General features: G+C 41.4%; 1 protein-coding gene across 1 annotated transcript in view; it reads left to right on the forward strand.

Moving 5' to 3' along the window:
- Nucleotides 1-7232: 7232 nt before the first annotated feature.
- LOC124149260 (ADAM 17-like protease) overlaps nucleotides 7233-18392 on the forward strand; it is a 43063-nt gene continuing 31903 nt past the window's right edge. The window contains exons 1-6 of the mRNA XM_046520723.2: nucleotides 7233-7490; nucleotides 8496-8625; nucleotides 9565-9698; nucleotides 12287-12375; nucleotides 15634-15746; nucleotides 16297-16376. Coding sequence (XP_046376679.2) covers nucleotides 7436-7490; nucleotides 8496-8625; nucleotides 9565-9698; nucleotides 12287-12375; nucleotides 15634-15746; nucleotides 16297-16376 — 601 coding nt within the window. The 5' untranslated portion in view covers nucleotides 7233-7435. The remainder of the gene's footprint in view (nucleotides 7491-8495; nucleotides 8626-9564; nucleotides 9699-12286; nucleotides 12376-15633; nucleotides 15747-16296; nucleotides 16377-18392) is intronic.

The following is an 18392-nucleotide window of genomic DNA, read 5'->3' on the forward strand; positions in this document are numbered from 1 at the left end:
TATCTGAAACCGACTTCCGGTTTGTACGAAATATAGTCTGTCCAAAATTACGTTCATTTAGATCTATATAATGTGCTGAGTACCTGAACTATGCATGATAAAGTCATTATCTACAAGGTGTAACCATGAATAGCATGGTTCTTGTGATCCGGTGCTCGTCATTTACTGAAACAAGCCGGCGAAAGAATACAAATGAGAGGATATAAAAGTCGAAATGACACATATTCGTACAGCGGTTTTGACAGTGAAGGGTTAGAGGATCTTATCCAAAATTCTTTGGCACATACAAAAGTAACAGAATACACATCCAGTTGTCAGTGGAATATTTATGATTTCAATTTTATGACGGTCAAGACACACACAAAATAATGATAAAATAAACAACTGATAACTGTTTTTACAGGTAATGTCTAGCACAGGACCATGTAACTATAATAATAACAAACTCTCGTCTACGAGTTTTTTTGGAAATTTATTTTGTTTTCATTTTTTTTAATTATTATTATTGTTATTGTTGTTGTTGTTGTTGTTATGTGTGTGTCTAGTCACCCCATCTGTTATGAGCAATCGTTTGATTTTATTGACCCAATATACATTATAGTAACGCAAATATACAAAACGCAAAAGATATGTCAAAAGGCAAAACTATAAAGCATATTGTTAATTTCATGAACATATATCTATGAATATAAATTATATATATATTCTAAAATCGGTTTCGCAGAAAGTGAACTCGAAAAAAAGGGGAAGAATGCTCTAGCGGAACATATACCCAGAAATATGGACTTTCCTTCCCACGTCTACCTAGACCTGCATCACTTCATAGGCTTTCCTCCCACGCCTACCTGGACCTGCATCACTTAAATCATAGACTTTCCTCCCACGTCTACCTAGACCTGCATCACTTCATAGGCTTTCCTACCACGTCTACCAGGACCTGCATCACTTCATAGGCTTTCCTCCCACGTCCACCTGGACCTGCATCACTTCATAGGCTTTCCTTCCACGTCTACCTGGACCCGCATCACTTCATATGCTTTCCTCCCACGTCTACCAGGACCCGCATCACTTTATAGGCCTTCCTCCCACGTCTATCTAGACCCGCATCACTTCCTAGACCTTCCTCCTACGTCTATCTAGACCTGCATCACTTCCTAGGCCTTCCTCCTACGTCTACCAGGACCTGCATCACTTCATAGGCCTTCCTCCCACGTCTACCTAGACCTGTATCTCTTTATAGGCTTTCCTCCCACGTCTACCTGGACCTGCATCACTTCATAGGCCTTCCTCCCCCGTCTACCTGGACCTGCATCACTTCATAGGCCTTCCTCCCACGTCTACCTAGACCTGTATCTCTTTATAGGCTTTCCTCCCACGTCTACCTGGACCTGCATCACTTCATAGGCCTTCCTCCCACGTCTACCTTGACCCGCATCACTTCATAGGCCTTCCTCCCACGTCTACCTAGACCTGCATCACTTCATAGGCTTTCCTCCCACGCTACCTGGACCTGCATCACTTCATAGGCTTTCCTCCCACAGCTACCTGGACCCGCATCACTTCATAGGCCTTCCTCCCACGTCTACCAGGACCCGCATCACTTCATAGGCTTTCCTCCCACGTCTACCTAGACCTGCATCACTTCATATGCCTTCCTCCCACATCTACAAGGACCTGCATCACTTCATAGGCCTTCCTCCCACGTCTACAAGGACCTGCATCACTTCATAGGCCTTCCTCCCACGTCTACCAGGACCCGCATCACTTCATAGGCTTTCCTCCCACGTCTACCAGGACCCGCATCACTTCATAGGCCTTCCTCCCACGTCCGCAGAACCCGCATCACTTCATAGGCTTTCCTCCCACGTCTACCTGGACCCGCAACACTTCATATGCCTTCCTCCCACGTCTACCTGGACCCGCATCACTTCATAGGCTTTCCTCCCACGTCTACCTTGACCCGCATCACTTCAAAAGTTTTCCTCCCACGTCTACCTGGACCTGCATCACTTCATAGGCCTTCCTCCCACGTCTACCTGGACCCGCATCACTTCATAGGTTTTCCTCCCACGTCTACCGGGACCCGCATCACTTCATAGGCTTTCCTCCCACGTCTACCCAGACCCGCATCACTTCATAGGCTTTCCTCCCACGTCTACCTAGACCTGCATCACTTTAGGGTTTCCTACACTTGGACCACTGATTTCTAACGTCTTTATTAATGATATATTTTACTGTTTGGATACGTTCACTCTGAAAATTACTCGGATGACAACACGCTATCATACTCGCATACAACTCACGCCATTCTCGTGTACACTTGAGCTGTACGGTGCAACCACCCTAAGATGCTTTGACAGTAGCGGCGAGCCAGGGGAGGGCCATATGCCTTGAGATAAGAACCCAGCCATATCTTCAAAATTTCAGTATCGGAAGTACACATATCTCTCGCAATGAGAGTGTTACTCTTTTTGTGAAGATACGAGTTAGAATAGGTCCTCAGCAACCCATGCTTGCCGTAAAAAGTGACTATGCTTGTGAGAGGCGACTAACGGGATCGGGTGGTCAAGCTCGCTGACTTGGTTGATTTGTCATCGTAGATCAATTGCGTGGATCGATGCTCAGGATGTCAATCACTGGATTGTCTGGTCCACACTTGATTATTTACAAACCGCAGTCACATAGCTGGAATATTGCTGAGTGTCCCGTTAGTCGAATCTTACAAGTATCGTCGCCTTTTACGACCAGCATGGGTTGCTGAAGATTCCTTGACTGAATCGTGTTGAGAGTTCCCATATCATCCCTTGTGATCGAGTACGACAGGCGATCCTTCCACAAGGGAAGTGAAGGCATTCTCTTTGAAAGAATATTTTCTCAAGATTTGAAGTTGTTATTAATGTTTACCATACCCTGTTTATATGAAATCATAACACGGAACTGCAACTAATTTCAGGGAATACTTAATCTGCTGACATTTTAAAGCGACAGTCATCTGCCATTACCACCAAATAATGTCGTCTTTGGTTCAATTAGAACCCAGGTTTTTGCTTGTACCTCTTAATGTCTTTGATTTAACATCACTGAACAGGCTTTAGCTTAGATGCTTAAAGCTCGAGAAAAAAAGGAAAACGCAACACTGAAACGATGTTTGCAAACTAACCTCTGACAGAGAAACGCGTTCACATCCCTTGTACACGATCACAGGGGCGCATTTATATGCACTTGATCAGTATATGCTGAGGACTCCATCTCATCAATTCTAGTATTTATTTTATATTTTTATCTTCTATCCAACTCCACGTACCTCCCCCGTCATCTGTTCTTTATTTCATGCTCTGTGTGTACATTCCTTTTCTTGTTTCGATTTGTTTTGTACATTTTACAAACTGCTAATAGCTTAACAGCTAATGTTCTTTTACTATCCGGCGTTAAATAAAGCTTCTTGTAGCTAACATTCCCGTGTTTCTGTGCGTCATCGTTTCTCGGAGGCTTCATGCTGTCGGTTATTTACAGACATCCGTGATCTATTATACTGAGGTATTCACTCACGTACTCGTGACGTCACGGGCGATTGATGTGACACTGGGGATCAACTCGTTGATTTTGACGACACACCATAATGTGACCAGATAAATAAAACTCTGTGTTTTAGCGCACATTTGACAGGAATGTAAGCAGGGATTTTATGAAGATGCTATAAAGATGAACGTTGTACCGGAACTGAGGTCACATGGCACTGGGTCTATCACTAAGTGTGAAATTTAATAACGAATGTTATATTTCGTGGTAAAAAAATCTAAAGAGCAGACATTGCAAAATGTTCATAATACATTAACACTTGAGCATCGTAACATGGCATTAATTCTTCACGACAATGTATCTAGTGAATTGAATGCACGGATGGACGTCTGTGATCAGTTTAATATGGTTAACTTCGTAAATCAGGAATTTGATTAATGTTCAGATGGGATGGGTCGCCCAGTCGTTTAGGTGCCCCGATTCACCATCCACTGTTGCATCCCTTGATTTTGCCTGAATCAATTTATGGATTGTCCCTCGTTTCCATAACCAAGCTTAGTGATGTAGAGTTTACTTCTAAGCAAAGTACACCAGAAATTACAGTATCATCCTCAATAAAGCATATTTAACCTTATATTCCCTATGGATATTCCGGGTTAAAACAGATCCCCTGTAGCCTGTAATTGTCCAAGATAACTTGGTCAGGCTCGGTGACGTGGTTGATTTTGTGTCATCGTACCCAGACGGCATGGGTCTTTGCTCATGATATCACTCACTGGATTGTCTGGCCAAATTACACGTCGCCGTCATATGCTGGGATATTGACGAGTGCGGTGTTAAACAACAAACATTAAACAGAATGAGCTAAAGCCTAACTCTATAGCGTCCCCCTGGCTATTCCCACTTCAAACAGGAACTAACTCATCCCCATCGAAAGTGTGTCACTCGGTGGGAAGGAGCTTAATCTGTTAAAGGTCAAAGGGAGATAACTCCATCAACAGTTTCATGCACTCATCTCAGTGGAAACGGCTGCGGTATCATGGGCGGCACACCGTCGATTTCAGTTTCATTCGTGTCCAATCGGCTTAATCCATAACCAACATAATAAATCAGTGCAGCCCATGGGATTTGAGAAGCCGTGTGGTTGATCCATTCGACAAACCTCAGCAGAATGGCCGATCGAGTTCAGTGTGCCCTTGATGGTCAAAGTGAAGTAACTGTAAATCCTTCCTTGTTACCATTTACTAAGACTGGTTCCTGGATCCGCCGTTTGGTGTCGTTGCTCTTGGTGTCTTCCAGTCTGTCGCAGGAACTAGACTGGTTCCCGTTCGTTCCTGCGACAGACTGGAACTTTGATTGAAAAGCGGAACAAGTGCAGCGACACCAAGCGGAGGATCCGGGAACCAGTCTATCGCAGGAACCAGTCTAACCATTCGCTAAACAGACTTACCTCCCCTTTGGACAAGGGACATAACTCTTTATTAGTTGTACGTGGTTATCTCCCTTTGATTGAGGTCGCACGCAGTGCGTGAAGTTCATAAAGAGATTCTGTGTGGAGTTCAGGGAAGGGAGTTAACTCTTATAAACATGATTACTTCCCCTTGATCAAAACCAAATCAAGCTCCTTTTCCAGCGCATGACACCTTCGTTACACTCACGGTAAAATCGCTGCCACCAGTGTGGGCGCGGCCATTACAAGAATCTTGAAATTTGCCCTCTAACCCCAAATGTAGTAACGTTTATACTTTTGTTTATGTCTTTGGGAATGCCATCATATTTCATTTTGAAACGGTTTATGACTGACTATGTTTTCCAGATGAATTTACTTTGTGTTTTAATAATCAGATAGGTTCGAGATTGCAGACTAACGGAAAATCAACCCATTTCTCCCTTGCATTCTTACTATGTCAATAACACGATAGTTTAATTTAGCAGCGATAAGTGTATTCGGCGTCACGACAGTCGTCACTTGTTCATTCGGTTGCGGGTTCAACTCAAAGCATGGTTGTGACCACCTATCACAGTGGAGAGTTATGGCTGGTATAGAGAGCTACGCGGGCGGGCTATCGCTGTGAGGAGCTTGAAACCGAATAAATTGTGTATTGACACGATTACCTCCCTTTGACCATAAATGAAACCTTGTTAACTCGTAAGGACGAGAATATATGGATGTCAGCTTCTATATTATGAGAAACAAAACGTTTCGGAGTATTTGCTTCACCTGATGACAGAGTAAGCATATACTCCGAAACGTTGTGTTCCTCATAATAAAGAAGTTGACATCCATATATTCTCTTCCTCATGTGTATCACGTCTGAATGCGACCGCCTCCGTGGGCTAGTGGTAGAGCGGCCGCCCGGAGAGCGGAAGGTCTTAGGTACGATCCCCGGCCGCGTCATACCAAAAGACGTTAAAACAAAGTACTTGTTGTTACCATGTCTGGCACTTAGCATTAAGGTGCTAAAACAAGGACTGGTCGGCTCGGAGTCAGTATAATATGTCTGAGTGGGGTATCCATGTTAAACTGCGGTATGGTATATATATCAGTGGGCTAGCCCTTATAAATCGGCATCAGTCCGGACAAGTACAAGCAGACACACACACACACACACACACACACACATACACACGTGCATGCACGTTGCTATATAAGTGTAATATAGTCATGGACGCGACGTTAAACACCATTTCACCTCACCTCCCTTTCAAAGTCAGAACTCGTGTATAAACACGATGACCTCCCTTTGACCATAAATAAAAATCACTCCCGACGGACACATGGTCCTTTGCGATTTTGTTTTCTTTTCCAAATCCAATTTTAGGAGAAAAAGATTCGTGAAGGAGGAAGAAATTCAAACATGTACCTTGAGGTTTAATTCTGGCGTTGATTTAATACAATATTGCATTAATGCAGTCTTGCATTTTGGGACTGATAATTTATTAAAGGGTTGGGACTACATATCATTAACTTCATGACCCTCCCACAACTTAATGTCACATTTGTTCATGTTGATATGAGCAACGTCCCTCTCTCTTCCTTGTGAAAAGCAATGTGTGAAAACTTATGGACCACAAAATAATACTTCCATTTAAATGTAAAAAGTGTATGGTAATTTCAGAATATTTTCAGAAAGACAACACGAACGTTCCAATTTTAAAACATAATACCGAAAGAGTTTCAAAAACAGCTGAACAGGTATTGATTTATACAAGTGTTTATCATAAGGATATTGCTGTTTGGAGCTTTTTGCCCGTAATTAAACTAACTCTCTGCTACGTGGGGGACGAGTCCAAATTTACTACCCGGGTACTCAACCCCCTATTACCCGACCCTGCCCGGGTACCCATTGAAGGTCCCAAGATGTGGGAATTAACACAATGTCTGAATGGGAATTGTTTTACCGCAGCCCTGGCATGAACTGTTTAGATCATGTATCAAACGATCAGGTCATGCGTACACTGAAGTTGACTGAAGCTTTAGCTTTACTCAAACATATACAAGTCAAAAGATCAGCGACTTGTAGTGTTACCACTGAGCGAAGATGTAAATATCTATATACATCTTTGCACTGGGCTATAGTGAGTTTTGGTCATTAAACAATATATCACGTGGCTAACCACGGGTCCAAGTAGCCCTGTGGGTACCCGGGTCCTACCCAGCATCCACCCGAACTGAGTACCCGAGTTACCCGTCCCAGCCATACTCTCTGTTCTCTGTGCCGCGACAATGTAAGGTTTAGAGAGAAAACTTGTGTACCAACACCAGTAGCCTCCCTTTACCCTTTCCACTAGAGGGCACTGCTTGATAGCGTGCACAGCAACGGGACCTCGAACTTGTCAAGAGTAGTGTTTCCACCAAAAAGGACCTGTCAAACAGATAAAACAACTGGAATTTAATGGAGGAGCAGTTATAACAATGGTTTCACCAATTGTCTGTGCCTGTGTATTCGCAACTATTCATGTTGTTGGTGGTAAGTAGAAAGGGCACCTGCTGAAAATCAAATTGCAGTATACCTTATATCCGATGGCTTTTGATATTGATCACAGCATGCGAAGCAATGAAAATCACCCATGCATGTTAAAAACGACTTGTTTAATGTTGATATATATATAACTGCCATGATCGTATTTGCATAAGATCAGTCTTGGACTTGGTTAGAGGGTATATTAAAACAAAAATAACTGGCCAGCATGCAGGCAAATTTAGAGTTGCACCCGACTCGCCTAAAAAAATCTGACCCGACTCGCCTAAAAAATATATATAATATTTTGGTATGCGTTTGGCAAATATAACTTAGGATCACAATTACTAGTATTTTCATACACAAGTATGGAAATAATGTTAAAAAAACAACGTATCATCCATAGAATTTGTCTTATGTCATATTTACATCTGCACTTCATGTTGAGTCAGTGAGTCAGAGCCCAGTCGGTTACACTATTGGGACCGAGACTACAACACTTACATTTAGGTACATTATGTGTATAAAATGCATTACTAAGTATTTCTGAGAGTTACATACTTATTCTAAAATACAAAAAAACGACCGTAGTTCTCTCAAAATAAAATTAGGCGAGTCGGGTCAAAATCTTTTTAGGCGAGTCGGATTTTCGGCGAGTTGTGTGTATCCCCAAATTTATCACCGAAATAGGAAAACGAATTAAAGGACCAAATGTCATCAGGTCATGACACACAACTAACAAACCAAGATGACCATTTTCCATCTTAACAAATTACATTGCCTCTATCAAATGAAAATGTTCAGACTCGTATTTTCTTTGGCAATGCATTTTTTATATGTTTAGGTGTACATGGCAGTATGGCTTAGACCAACTGCAGTTGAAAGCCACATAAACATAAAAATAAAAATTATTATTGTTATTGAATGTATTTTATTGCAGTATAGACCATAACTTCAGTTTTTCAATCTGCCAATGATTGTTAAACACATTACCATGCTATTACCTTTTTGCAGGCAGTTTATCCGACTCTCTGAGCTACTATGAAGTGATTGACCACATCAACATTTTCTCAAGGTCCAGACGAAGTGTTGATGATGTGGAAGAGGGTTTAACAAGAGAATTTATCTTCCATGCTTTCAACAGGTACTTGGCAATGTTTAAGATGTATTTCAAAGCAGATATCTTTCTGAACTTTATGAAAGATGAACAGTCTTTCACCTGGGGGTGAAAATTGTTCACTCATATCACACCAGGTTCGATTCTCCACATGGTTACAATGTGTGAAACCCATTACTGGTGTCCCCCCACCGTCATATTGCTGAAATATTGCTAAAGCGTCGTAAAACAAACCTTGGGTGTTTTTCAAGCAGCAATTTTCCATTTCCACTTTTATAGAAAGGTTACTGTTAGTATAGGTAGGGGCATTGTTACTATTGTAATCACTGGTAATGGTATTGTCATAAGCATGATAAGTTTAGGAGTGTCCTTACATTCCAACAGCAATGTTTTCTTGCATTATTCAACTTGATGAAGCCAAACGTGTCCAATGTGTTTTAAGGGAAGTAACTCTGTTTATTGTATGATATGATCTTGTTAAATTATTGTATAAACAATCGCATGTCTGTGCATGTTGATCTATATAAATCTTATGGAAAAGTTACTGTTAAATACTACATGTATGTTATTGATCTGACTTGTTATCAATGTATTGGCAAAGGCCCTTGGGCAGTTGCGATTTATCAATAGTTTCAGCAATCATTACATCCCCAGAACCCCACGGGTCCCTAAAGGGTTTAGCTGAGCTGTAATCTTACTTTTGAAGAGCACTTACAACTTACAACCAATTGAAATGTTACATGTCTGATTCAAATCTCACTTGAAGCAGAAAAGGGCACCTACTGAAAATCTAGTAACTGTTGGTGTGTAAACATGGGTTTTACTTGTGCATGTACTGCAGTGTTTTTGCATTTGCTTAAATATTTGTAATAATTTCTTTAGTTCCTTTTCAGCAGTATTTTAGCATCTTAGATATTATTGGTATACTGTGTGTCAAATTGTGTACATTTACAAATTTTCTTTCAGAACGTTCACATGTCACCTTCGTCCCCGTACTGAGATATTTTCTCCCGGGTTTAAGATCACCGTTATACATGGAGACAATAGCAAGGAAACTGTTGGTCTTCAAGAAGGGAACTTCTATACCGGAAACGTTGTTGGTAAGTGTCTGTCAAGTCTGGTGCTGTCTATGGCCAGTCTTGCACCCTGTTTGACCAAGCAATCATAGCCCTAAGCAAGCTGAGATGATCATCATACATACTCCAAAGTCTGAAGAACATTATCAGTCATTCAGATAGTCATCAAGTGCAAGCTTGAAAGACATCCCAGGGCTCGAAAAATCCACTCGTCCGCTCGTATTGACGAGTGGTAACTGATGTCGGGCAAGCTAAAATTATCAAATACTCGTCCTGACGGACGAGCAGATACTCACAGCAGTTTAATTTATATTTGTTTTGATGTGCGATATATTGACACGGAAATCACGGCCATTCAGCCGATCGATATTTATGTCGCGTATAGCATTAACAATTAGGCTGAGGTTTGTCTCTTGATGTATCTTTGCGCAGGCTTTGCGCTGAAACCAGTCTTTATTTATTGATGTAAGCGGCCGGTTGCTAACTACCGGTGATTCGGTCAAGACACACCCAATGATATAACTTTATAGGATTTTAATGCAAGGATCGTCAAAAATTGTATTTGAAACTATTTTCTTTATCAGGAATAATATATTCCAATATCTTGTTAAATTAGATGCAGCTTTTACTCAAATTATAAAAATAATAATAACCCTAAGCGAAGCAGCTGATCGCTATTGCCGGTATTATTTTTTACATGGAACCAGTCTGACCAGTCACCGTCAAGGCTCCCGTGCACGTGATCGCGAGAATTACGTGTTGACATAGAATCGTCCAACAAAAACAAATATGACTTTTAACGAGTCACAGTATGGCATTTATGATATATGTATCCGTTCTCTGTCAACTAAAGTTCGTTTCAAGTCGTCAATAGCGGTAATCTGACCGTGGTTGCTGTTAATAACGTGGGGGTTGTGCGATCTTCCGATCACTTCACACACGATTTCGCCGAAATTAATTAAAACAATATTAAAAGGAATTTTGAATAAAATAAGTTACAAACATAAGTCCAGATATACAAAGAACACTTTTTATAGCCAGACAGTGTAAATTACATGACTAATTTGCGTACTTCAGTATGGATTTGTTGACATGGTATTTCCGGTGTTACGGGCTCACGGTAATGTCTTTCCATGGGGGAAAAACATCCAAACTCATTATTTCGTGTATAATGCGCACCCCCTTCTACACAGCTGTGTTTTTTTTTATAAAAAGGTGCGCACTATACTCAAGAAAATACGGTAAACCCAAATGGCGGATATGAGAAAGATTTTCTTGTCGGAGGGTCGTGCCGACAAAAAGTTGACTGCACAGCGGAGAAACGAAAACTTAGTCCAAAACAATATGGTTGAGTGAATTTGAATGGGCAAAATTTGACGATGATGACAGCGAGTTGTATTGCACTGTCTGTCGAAAATACCCCAAACTATCTGATCCCAAATGTGGACTCGTAACTGGTTTACATCATAATTTCAGAAAAGAAACTTTGAAATTTCACGCTAAAAGTAGGAAGCATATTCAGTGCTGTGAACATGATAAAATTTTTAACAAACCCCAGACTGCGCAGTTTGCCAAGTCAATGCAAAAAGTTGACGAAAAAAACAGTGAAGTTTATGAAAAGCTATTCACAACAGCCTACTATATTGCAATAGAAGGGGAACCATTTTCAAAATTTCCAAGTTTTTGTCAGTTGCAGTATAAGAATGGTGTAATACTTCGTACAAATTATTTGAATGATCATGCTTGCAAGGCATTCACCCAATCTATAGCAGATGTGTTAAAGAAAGAAACTGCTCAGGATTTGGAAAACAGTAGGTTTGTCAGTATTTTAGCAGATGGTTCAATTTATTTACTTTGTTTTGAGTGGTTACATGGTACATGATACATGATATTGTCTGTTCAGCATTGAGCAATAGGGCAAGTGAAAATTTGGCAGGACGAGTACAAAATTAAAAGTACTTGCCCTGCAGGACAAGTAGGGTTGAACAAATTTTTCGAGCCCTGCATCCTAAAATTAAACAGCAGACAAAAAAAGTTTTTTGAAAGACTTGTATCAAATCTCCTTGGACTGCCAATTGTCCTGAGCCTTGTGCTCCTTCCATAGACTTGGGACAGTCATAGTGTTACGATACAAGGTGGAGCCTGGCAGTTTTAGGCAGTCATCCCAGTGTTAAAGCTCCATTCTGATAAATAACCAGGAGCCTTTTGATACCATAGCTTGGTTTTGAGCCAGATTCGATTTATACATGTAAAAAAATATATGTCCAGTACTTCGATGAGTGAGAGAACATCTTTGCTGAGCTAGTTAGATAAGATAAGATAGAGAAGGCAGAATCACTTTCGAAAGGAAACTGGACGTAGGTAATTTTCACACCAGCAGTTGAATGGAATGGACATTTACACTGGATAAGTGAAGATGAGTAGCAGACATTATATGCACAGCACATTATATACCCAACATGCCCAATCCCATCTTATGCAAATGATGCTTGCCTTACAATTAGTCCAAACTTCATGCACTTAGCAGAAATTCTGCATTTTGATGACATTTTGACAACAGATATCTGGATATACATGATGTAGAACTTATTCGATTGATGGTTTCATCCAAGGTGTGGAAGATTCCGAAGTGCATGGCTACTTTGAAGGAGAAATGTTCACAGGGACTGTGTTCATAGAGGGACAGCTGTTTGTCATAGAGGTATGTACAGTTGATGGCATCCACCAATACCACACAGGAGCATGATTGCAGCATTGTTGGTGTTATGAAGGCACCATGGAGGACATATGATGCATTGTTGATGCGGTATGTGATAGCATCACAAGAATAATTGCTTGACAGCCTGTTGGCATCATGTTGACATGTTTTCTTCACTACAGAAAATTGTGTGGATATTAAAGTGATTATTTTTTAACTTATCCTGCATTACTCCTTAATGCTTTTACTGCTATTTCTTGACTGAAAGACGAAACTGTGTGAGGTCCGGCTGAAGAATGGCTGATACCATTGCACAGCACCCACATGACCACGGAAGTGATGGCATCACTTATCTTCACATTACCATGATGACTTCTTGTCACTCAGACTGACTAGTAGTGATCAATAAAAACTCCAGCAATCTACTGGAATCCTCTTGTTTCTTCTTCAGCATTTCATTTGTGATTTATATCATTCCTATGGTTAATAACTTCATGTCTTACCACATGTTTTTGAATTTATATGTTTTGCTTGATGGTGGCTACTCGTCACTGTAAATATCATGCGTTTTGTTATTCCGATTCACCATTTTAATTTCAATACAATGTCACATTCTTGTGTCAAACATCCTGTCATTATTCTTAGTTGCTTGTTAATTCTTTCATATTGCCTTACCTATGCTTCTCATTTTGAAATAAAAGGGTTTTTTCATTTTTATACTGCATAATTTACTGCCCAGTTGCCAGGTTTAAAAGTACCTTAACTTTCTCGATGTTATTTGTACCTTGGCTTAAATTGCAGATTTTTTCCCTGTTGTAATCATTGCCACCCCATCCCTTGTGTCTGGAGTGTACCAACCCTTGTTCAGTGGCTGCTAAGTGTAGCCTCCTGTGCCTGTGGCTTCTCCAGCACCTACATCACCTGCACCTCCTGCGTTTACAGGAGCCCATCTACTTCCAGAGCTGCATCATCTCACGGTTCAGCGTCTCCTGGATTGTCCTCTTGATGCAGCACTAAGTCGTCAAGGTTCAGGAGCCGTTCCCCTGTCCACAGATCATACAACTATCACTCATCAGAAGGCTCCTTCATTTCTAGTTATGAGGGTTCCTTCCCAAAGAAGAACACCCATTTAAGCCTTAGCCAGTGACCGGATACAGCCTAGCTCATTTCCACCGGACCCGATGTTGAAAGACACAATCGTAGCATTGGACAAGTTCTTTGCTATGTTGTTTCTCCCGTCAACATTCAAGCGGATGATTTTTCAGTTGGCTCCTGTAAGGCTACGACTGTCAGAATTCCAGACTCGCGGATGACATTTATAGAGGCAGAGATTCAGCACTCCCCTTTAACCCTTGTCTGCTCTTGCATCTTCACCTCGAGCCATTGATCCAGACTTAAAAGAGACTAATCCCAATCGTGTGGATCATCTGAGGACAGCTTTAGCCTTCCAACAACGTCAGATAGATCACATGTGCAATCATCTCAAGGCTACTCTTGCTGAGATCACTACGACTCAGCACCTTGGCATCCTGGCTTTTAACTGAGGAACATCCAGTTTGAGTTATATATCGAAGATTGCCTACTGAACCACCGGGACTCGGACTACACCAGGATTTTGCCACGATTTCACAAGGCCCCTTCTCCATCAGCTGGGGTGGATTGTCAAGGGACCAGGATCTCTTAACTGTCCAGAGGGACAGATGGCACAAGATCCAGCTCATCAGCTCCTGGCTCTTCAACAACCCCTTACACTTCCCTCGTGGCAAGTGCTTCTGGGTCTACTCACTTCAGCGCAGGATCTGACATCCAGAGGATGCTTACATCTGGGGCCAATTCAGAAGTTCCTAGCGCTGGTCATCAGGCACCAGGATCAGTCAGTCTCCATCGACCTACCGCCTCACCTCAAACCTCATCTCCAGTGGTGGACGTTTGAGTCAAGTGTCTTAGAAGGAGTCACCATGACCAAGCTATCACCTACTTTGCGCCTGTTTTAGACATCTCTCTTCAGGGTTGCGGCACTCACCTGGATGACCAGACGGCCTCAGGGCTATGATCAGTGCACACGGCACATAAACAACTTGGAATTGGAAGCGCTCATTCTAGCAATATCCCGTTGCCAGAATAATCTCCAGAATGCCAAGGTAGCCATCTCTACAGACAATATCATGGTGGTTTGCAGTGTTTGTGTTATCGCAGAAACCTGCGTTTTTCACGCATTAAAATCATATAAACACGCAAAAAATATTTGTACAGATTGTGATATACTTAATTTTGTATTAATACCATAAAATAAAAAAACTATTCAAAGCTGATAGCCTGCTTACGATGTTCAGACGAAAATAAATCAAAACCTGGAAATTCCCATTGCTAAAAATAGAGTGTGGCCAGATGGCGCTTTGAATCACGTCCTTTATATTTGCCATATATGGTCTTTGGGCAACGGAATAACTAATCTCACACACAGGACGTTATTCGTTAATCTCATACACAGGACGTCATTCGTTACTATCGATGGAATTCCCCGGAAGTCGTTCGTTTCATCCAATCAGAGCCCAGCTTACAAGTAATAGTCGGTAATACGAACGATCATAAACAGAGCGACGGAAGAAAACTTCCACGCATGGGCTAACAACAGTCATATTTATTTTATTAATGATTGAACTCGACCTTAAGTTAAAGCTTGGTCATAATTATTAGCTGTACTAGTACTGATTTTATTGAAATCATAACTTCACACGCAAAATATTTGAATTGAAAATTTATAATTTCATTTCTGCACGCACTGTACAAAAACCTACCGCGAACACTGGGTTTGGTGTCTGCACAACCAGGGGATGACACATTCTTACTCCCTGCTAAGTAAATGTTCCGGTTCTTCCATCTGGTAGATCGGCTGGACTTGCAATATCTCGTCCAGCACATCTCAGGTTGTCAGAACATCCTAGCGGATGCTCTATCACCAAACCCTTCTGTCTGGTGTGTCAGCATCATGTAACCAATATTTAGGTTATAGTCAATTATATAATATTGTAAAACAACTCAACTGAGATACTGTTCAAGGCAGCATTGAGCACAGCTCACTGAACTTGCTTCAGATATTCAGACACGTGGGCACTGTGCCAGGGGATTAGCCACACAACTAGTTGGAACAACTTCTTTTTCAGCTGGACCTAACACAGCTTCGTCTTTCTGTAAAAAACAGAAGTAAATGTATGGAGGAGTAATGCAGGATAAGTATTGTTGTACATTTGTTTTCCTCAGCCCCTATGGCGTCATGTTGATGATGCAATCAAACTGAACTACAAGGGCAGGATGGTTGTGTACAGAGGCTCTGACATTAGACTCGACTTCAACCAACATAAGGCAGGGAAAAGGTAATGGCAATGTGAGAGGTCCTGCATGTATTTAAAGGAGGCAGGGTGGGGCAACTGAGGGTATATATTGTAACTTTGTGAGTAAAATAGTAATATTATTTGTGATTTTAGTTAAAACAAACTCCAAGGGTATGTCACATCAATTCATTATGACAACAAACATGTTATAAATCCTTGTAAAATACAGAAAGAATTTCAGATTTTCCCTGATACTGCAGGACACTAGATTAGTGTTCTAAGCTCTTGTCTGCATAATGATAACATTTCCGAGAACATTCTATGTGCTCCAAAGATGCCTTTTATTGCTTTGCACATGTGAATAATATTTTACAATGTGACCGATATTTGAATGGTTGTAATGAACCAGATATGACCAGTGATTGATGATAAGATGCCAGCTGATTTCTGACACCAATTGTAAGACAGCTTTTTTGGTGTTCTAGTTTGTTTAGTAGCATAATGGCACTGGGATAATGGTAGCCTGAATATCAATCTCTCCTTGTATCCTACAGTATTATTCCATCTGAAACTAAGCTGCTTTGCGTTCCAGTGGGACATTTTGTGGGTCGGTCCATGCAGAGGATGAGGTTGACTCTGGGGATGCTCAGGAACCACCTACATCACATAAAGGTTGGTACCTCTAAGGGGATTCCAGGGTAGATTAGGTCAATGCTGGTTGTAAGTGGCAACCTAATGAATTAGGTGCTCAGGCCCGGTGTCATGGCTTTGTACAATGACTGTGGGGATCATGCTCATTATATCAATCACTGGATTGTCTGGTCCGAACTCAATTACTTTCCGTCATAAAGCTGGAATATTGCTGCTTGTGGTAGTAACGAACAAAACAACACACTAAAGGTTGGTAGGGCATGGTCCAATGGCCTGCCTCCTTTGTCTTGTGGAAGAGCTTCCGCCCGGATAGCTGAAGGGTCGGGGTTTAATCCCCGGCCACGTCATACAAAAAGATGTTAAATGATGGTACTTGTTGTTACCCTGTCTGGCTTTCAGCATTAAGGGGCTAAAACAAGGACTGGTCGGATCGGAGTCAGTATACTGTGTCTGAGTGGGGTATTCATGTTAAACTGTGGCATGGTATCTCTGTGAGCTAGCACTATAAATCGGCATCAGTCCAGACTAGTACAAGCAGCCACACACACACATATATAAGTGCAGTAATCTTGGACGCGACTTTAAACACCATTTCTTGTAATGGCAGTCATTTGTTTATGCTTGTCGTATGGCAGACTAATGGGATGGGGTGGTCAGGCTTGCTGACTTGGTTAATGCATGTCATCGTATTATAACTGCATGGATCGATGCTCATGATGTCACTCACTGGATTGTCTGGTCTAGACTATTATTTACAGACTGCCGTCATATAGCTGGAATGTTGCTGAGTGCAGCATTAAACAACAAACAAACAAACAAATAGTATAAGAGTGGTGGGCAATTGTAAGCCTTCTACCTTCCAGAGCTTACGATCTCAGTTTTGTGACCAGACATGTGCAAGGCAGTGGTTCTGTATCCTATTAACATATTAAAAGGAACCATGAAATAAAATACAAAAGACAAATCAATGCACACATGAGTCTATTAACCTATAGTGCCACACCTATCAATTGTCGACTCAAGCCGAATACGTGGACAAAATGGCCACGGCCCGACCATTTACACAGTACCCACAATCAATGTGACATCGACTGAAACAAGGTATCCAGATTAAAAAAAACAAAGAGGCAGGTAATAGCACTCACCGGTGGCAGTGCACACAAGCACTCTCAAAACAACGAGCCACAACGGTGCATCCACATGCATGTCTATCAACCGTATTACAATAAGTATTTGGAATGTCATTACCTACAACTGTGCCAAGTTTTGTGCTTTGATCACAAAGTGCACAGTTGACCCTATATATGTCGTAAAACGGCTCCTCTAAAGTATGTGAGTGAGTGGTGTTCAAGGCCGCTTTTAACAGTATTCCAGTTATATCACGGTGTGTCAACTTAATGTGGGAGGAAAGCCCCAAGTGATGCAGGTCTCAGACGTTTACCACTTCTGTGAAACCCACGAGCACAGGTATGGTGCTGACAAACCTAGAAACATAATCGGGACGAACCAGGATTCAAACCCACAATCATGGCATGCCCAAGGAAGGCAACTCTGCACAGCGAATCGTGGTGCCTTAGACAACTGGGCCACCCTTGTCCCCCACTAAAGTATAAATTAGAGGATATATTCTGATATTCTAATTATGTTAAACATTGTTAAAGTTGAATAATATGACTGTGGTAATGGAATGGATCATAACTGTATTAGGACACTCAGGCACTGTATTCCTAAGCCATTTCTAAAGTTACTTTAGGGAACCATTGTTTCTACTTCTATCATTTGAAGTATGACATTATATGATGAAGTAATTATATATAATATATATATATATATAGAACTACAGATTTATATAGCACAGCTAGGAAAACACAAAGCCTCAATACCCCAAGAAAGATTTGGTGAAAAGATAGGTTTTGAGTCTTGATCGGAACAAGGTAGGACTGTCAATGTTCCTTATATCCAATGGTAGCCTATTCCATAGCTCAGGGGCAACTTTGGCGAAACTCAGACCTCCAAAAGTCGCCGTTCTAACACTAG

Source organism: Haliotis rufescens, unplaced genomic scaffold, assembly GCF_023055435.1.
Source record: "Haliotis rufescens isolate VD_foot unplaced genomic scaffold, xgHalRufe1.0.p SCAF_4, whole genome shotgun sequence".
NCBI lineage: Eukaryota > Metazoa > Mollusca > Gastropoda > Lepetellida > Haliotidae > Haliotis > Haliotis rufescens.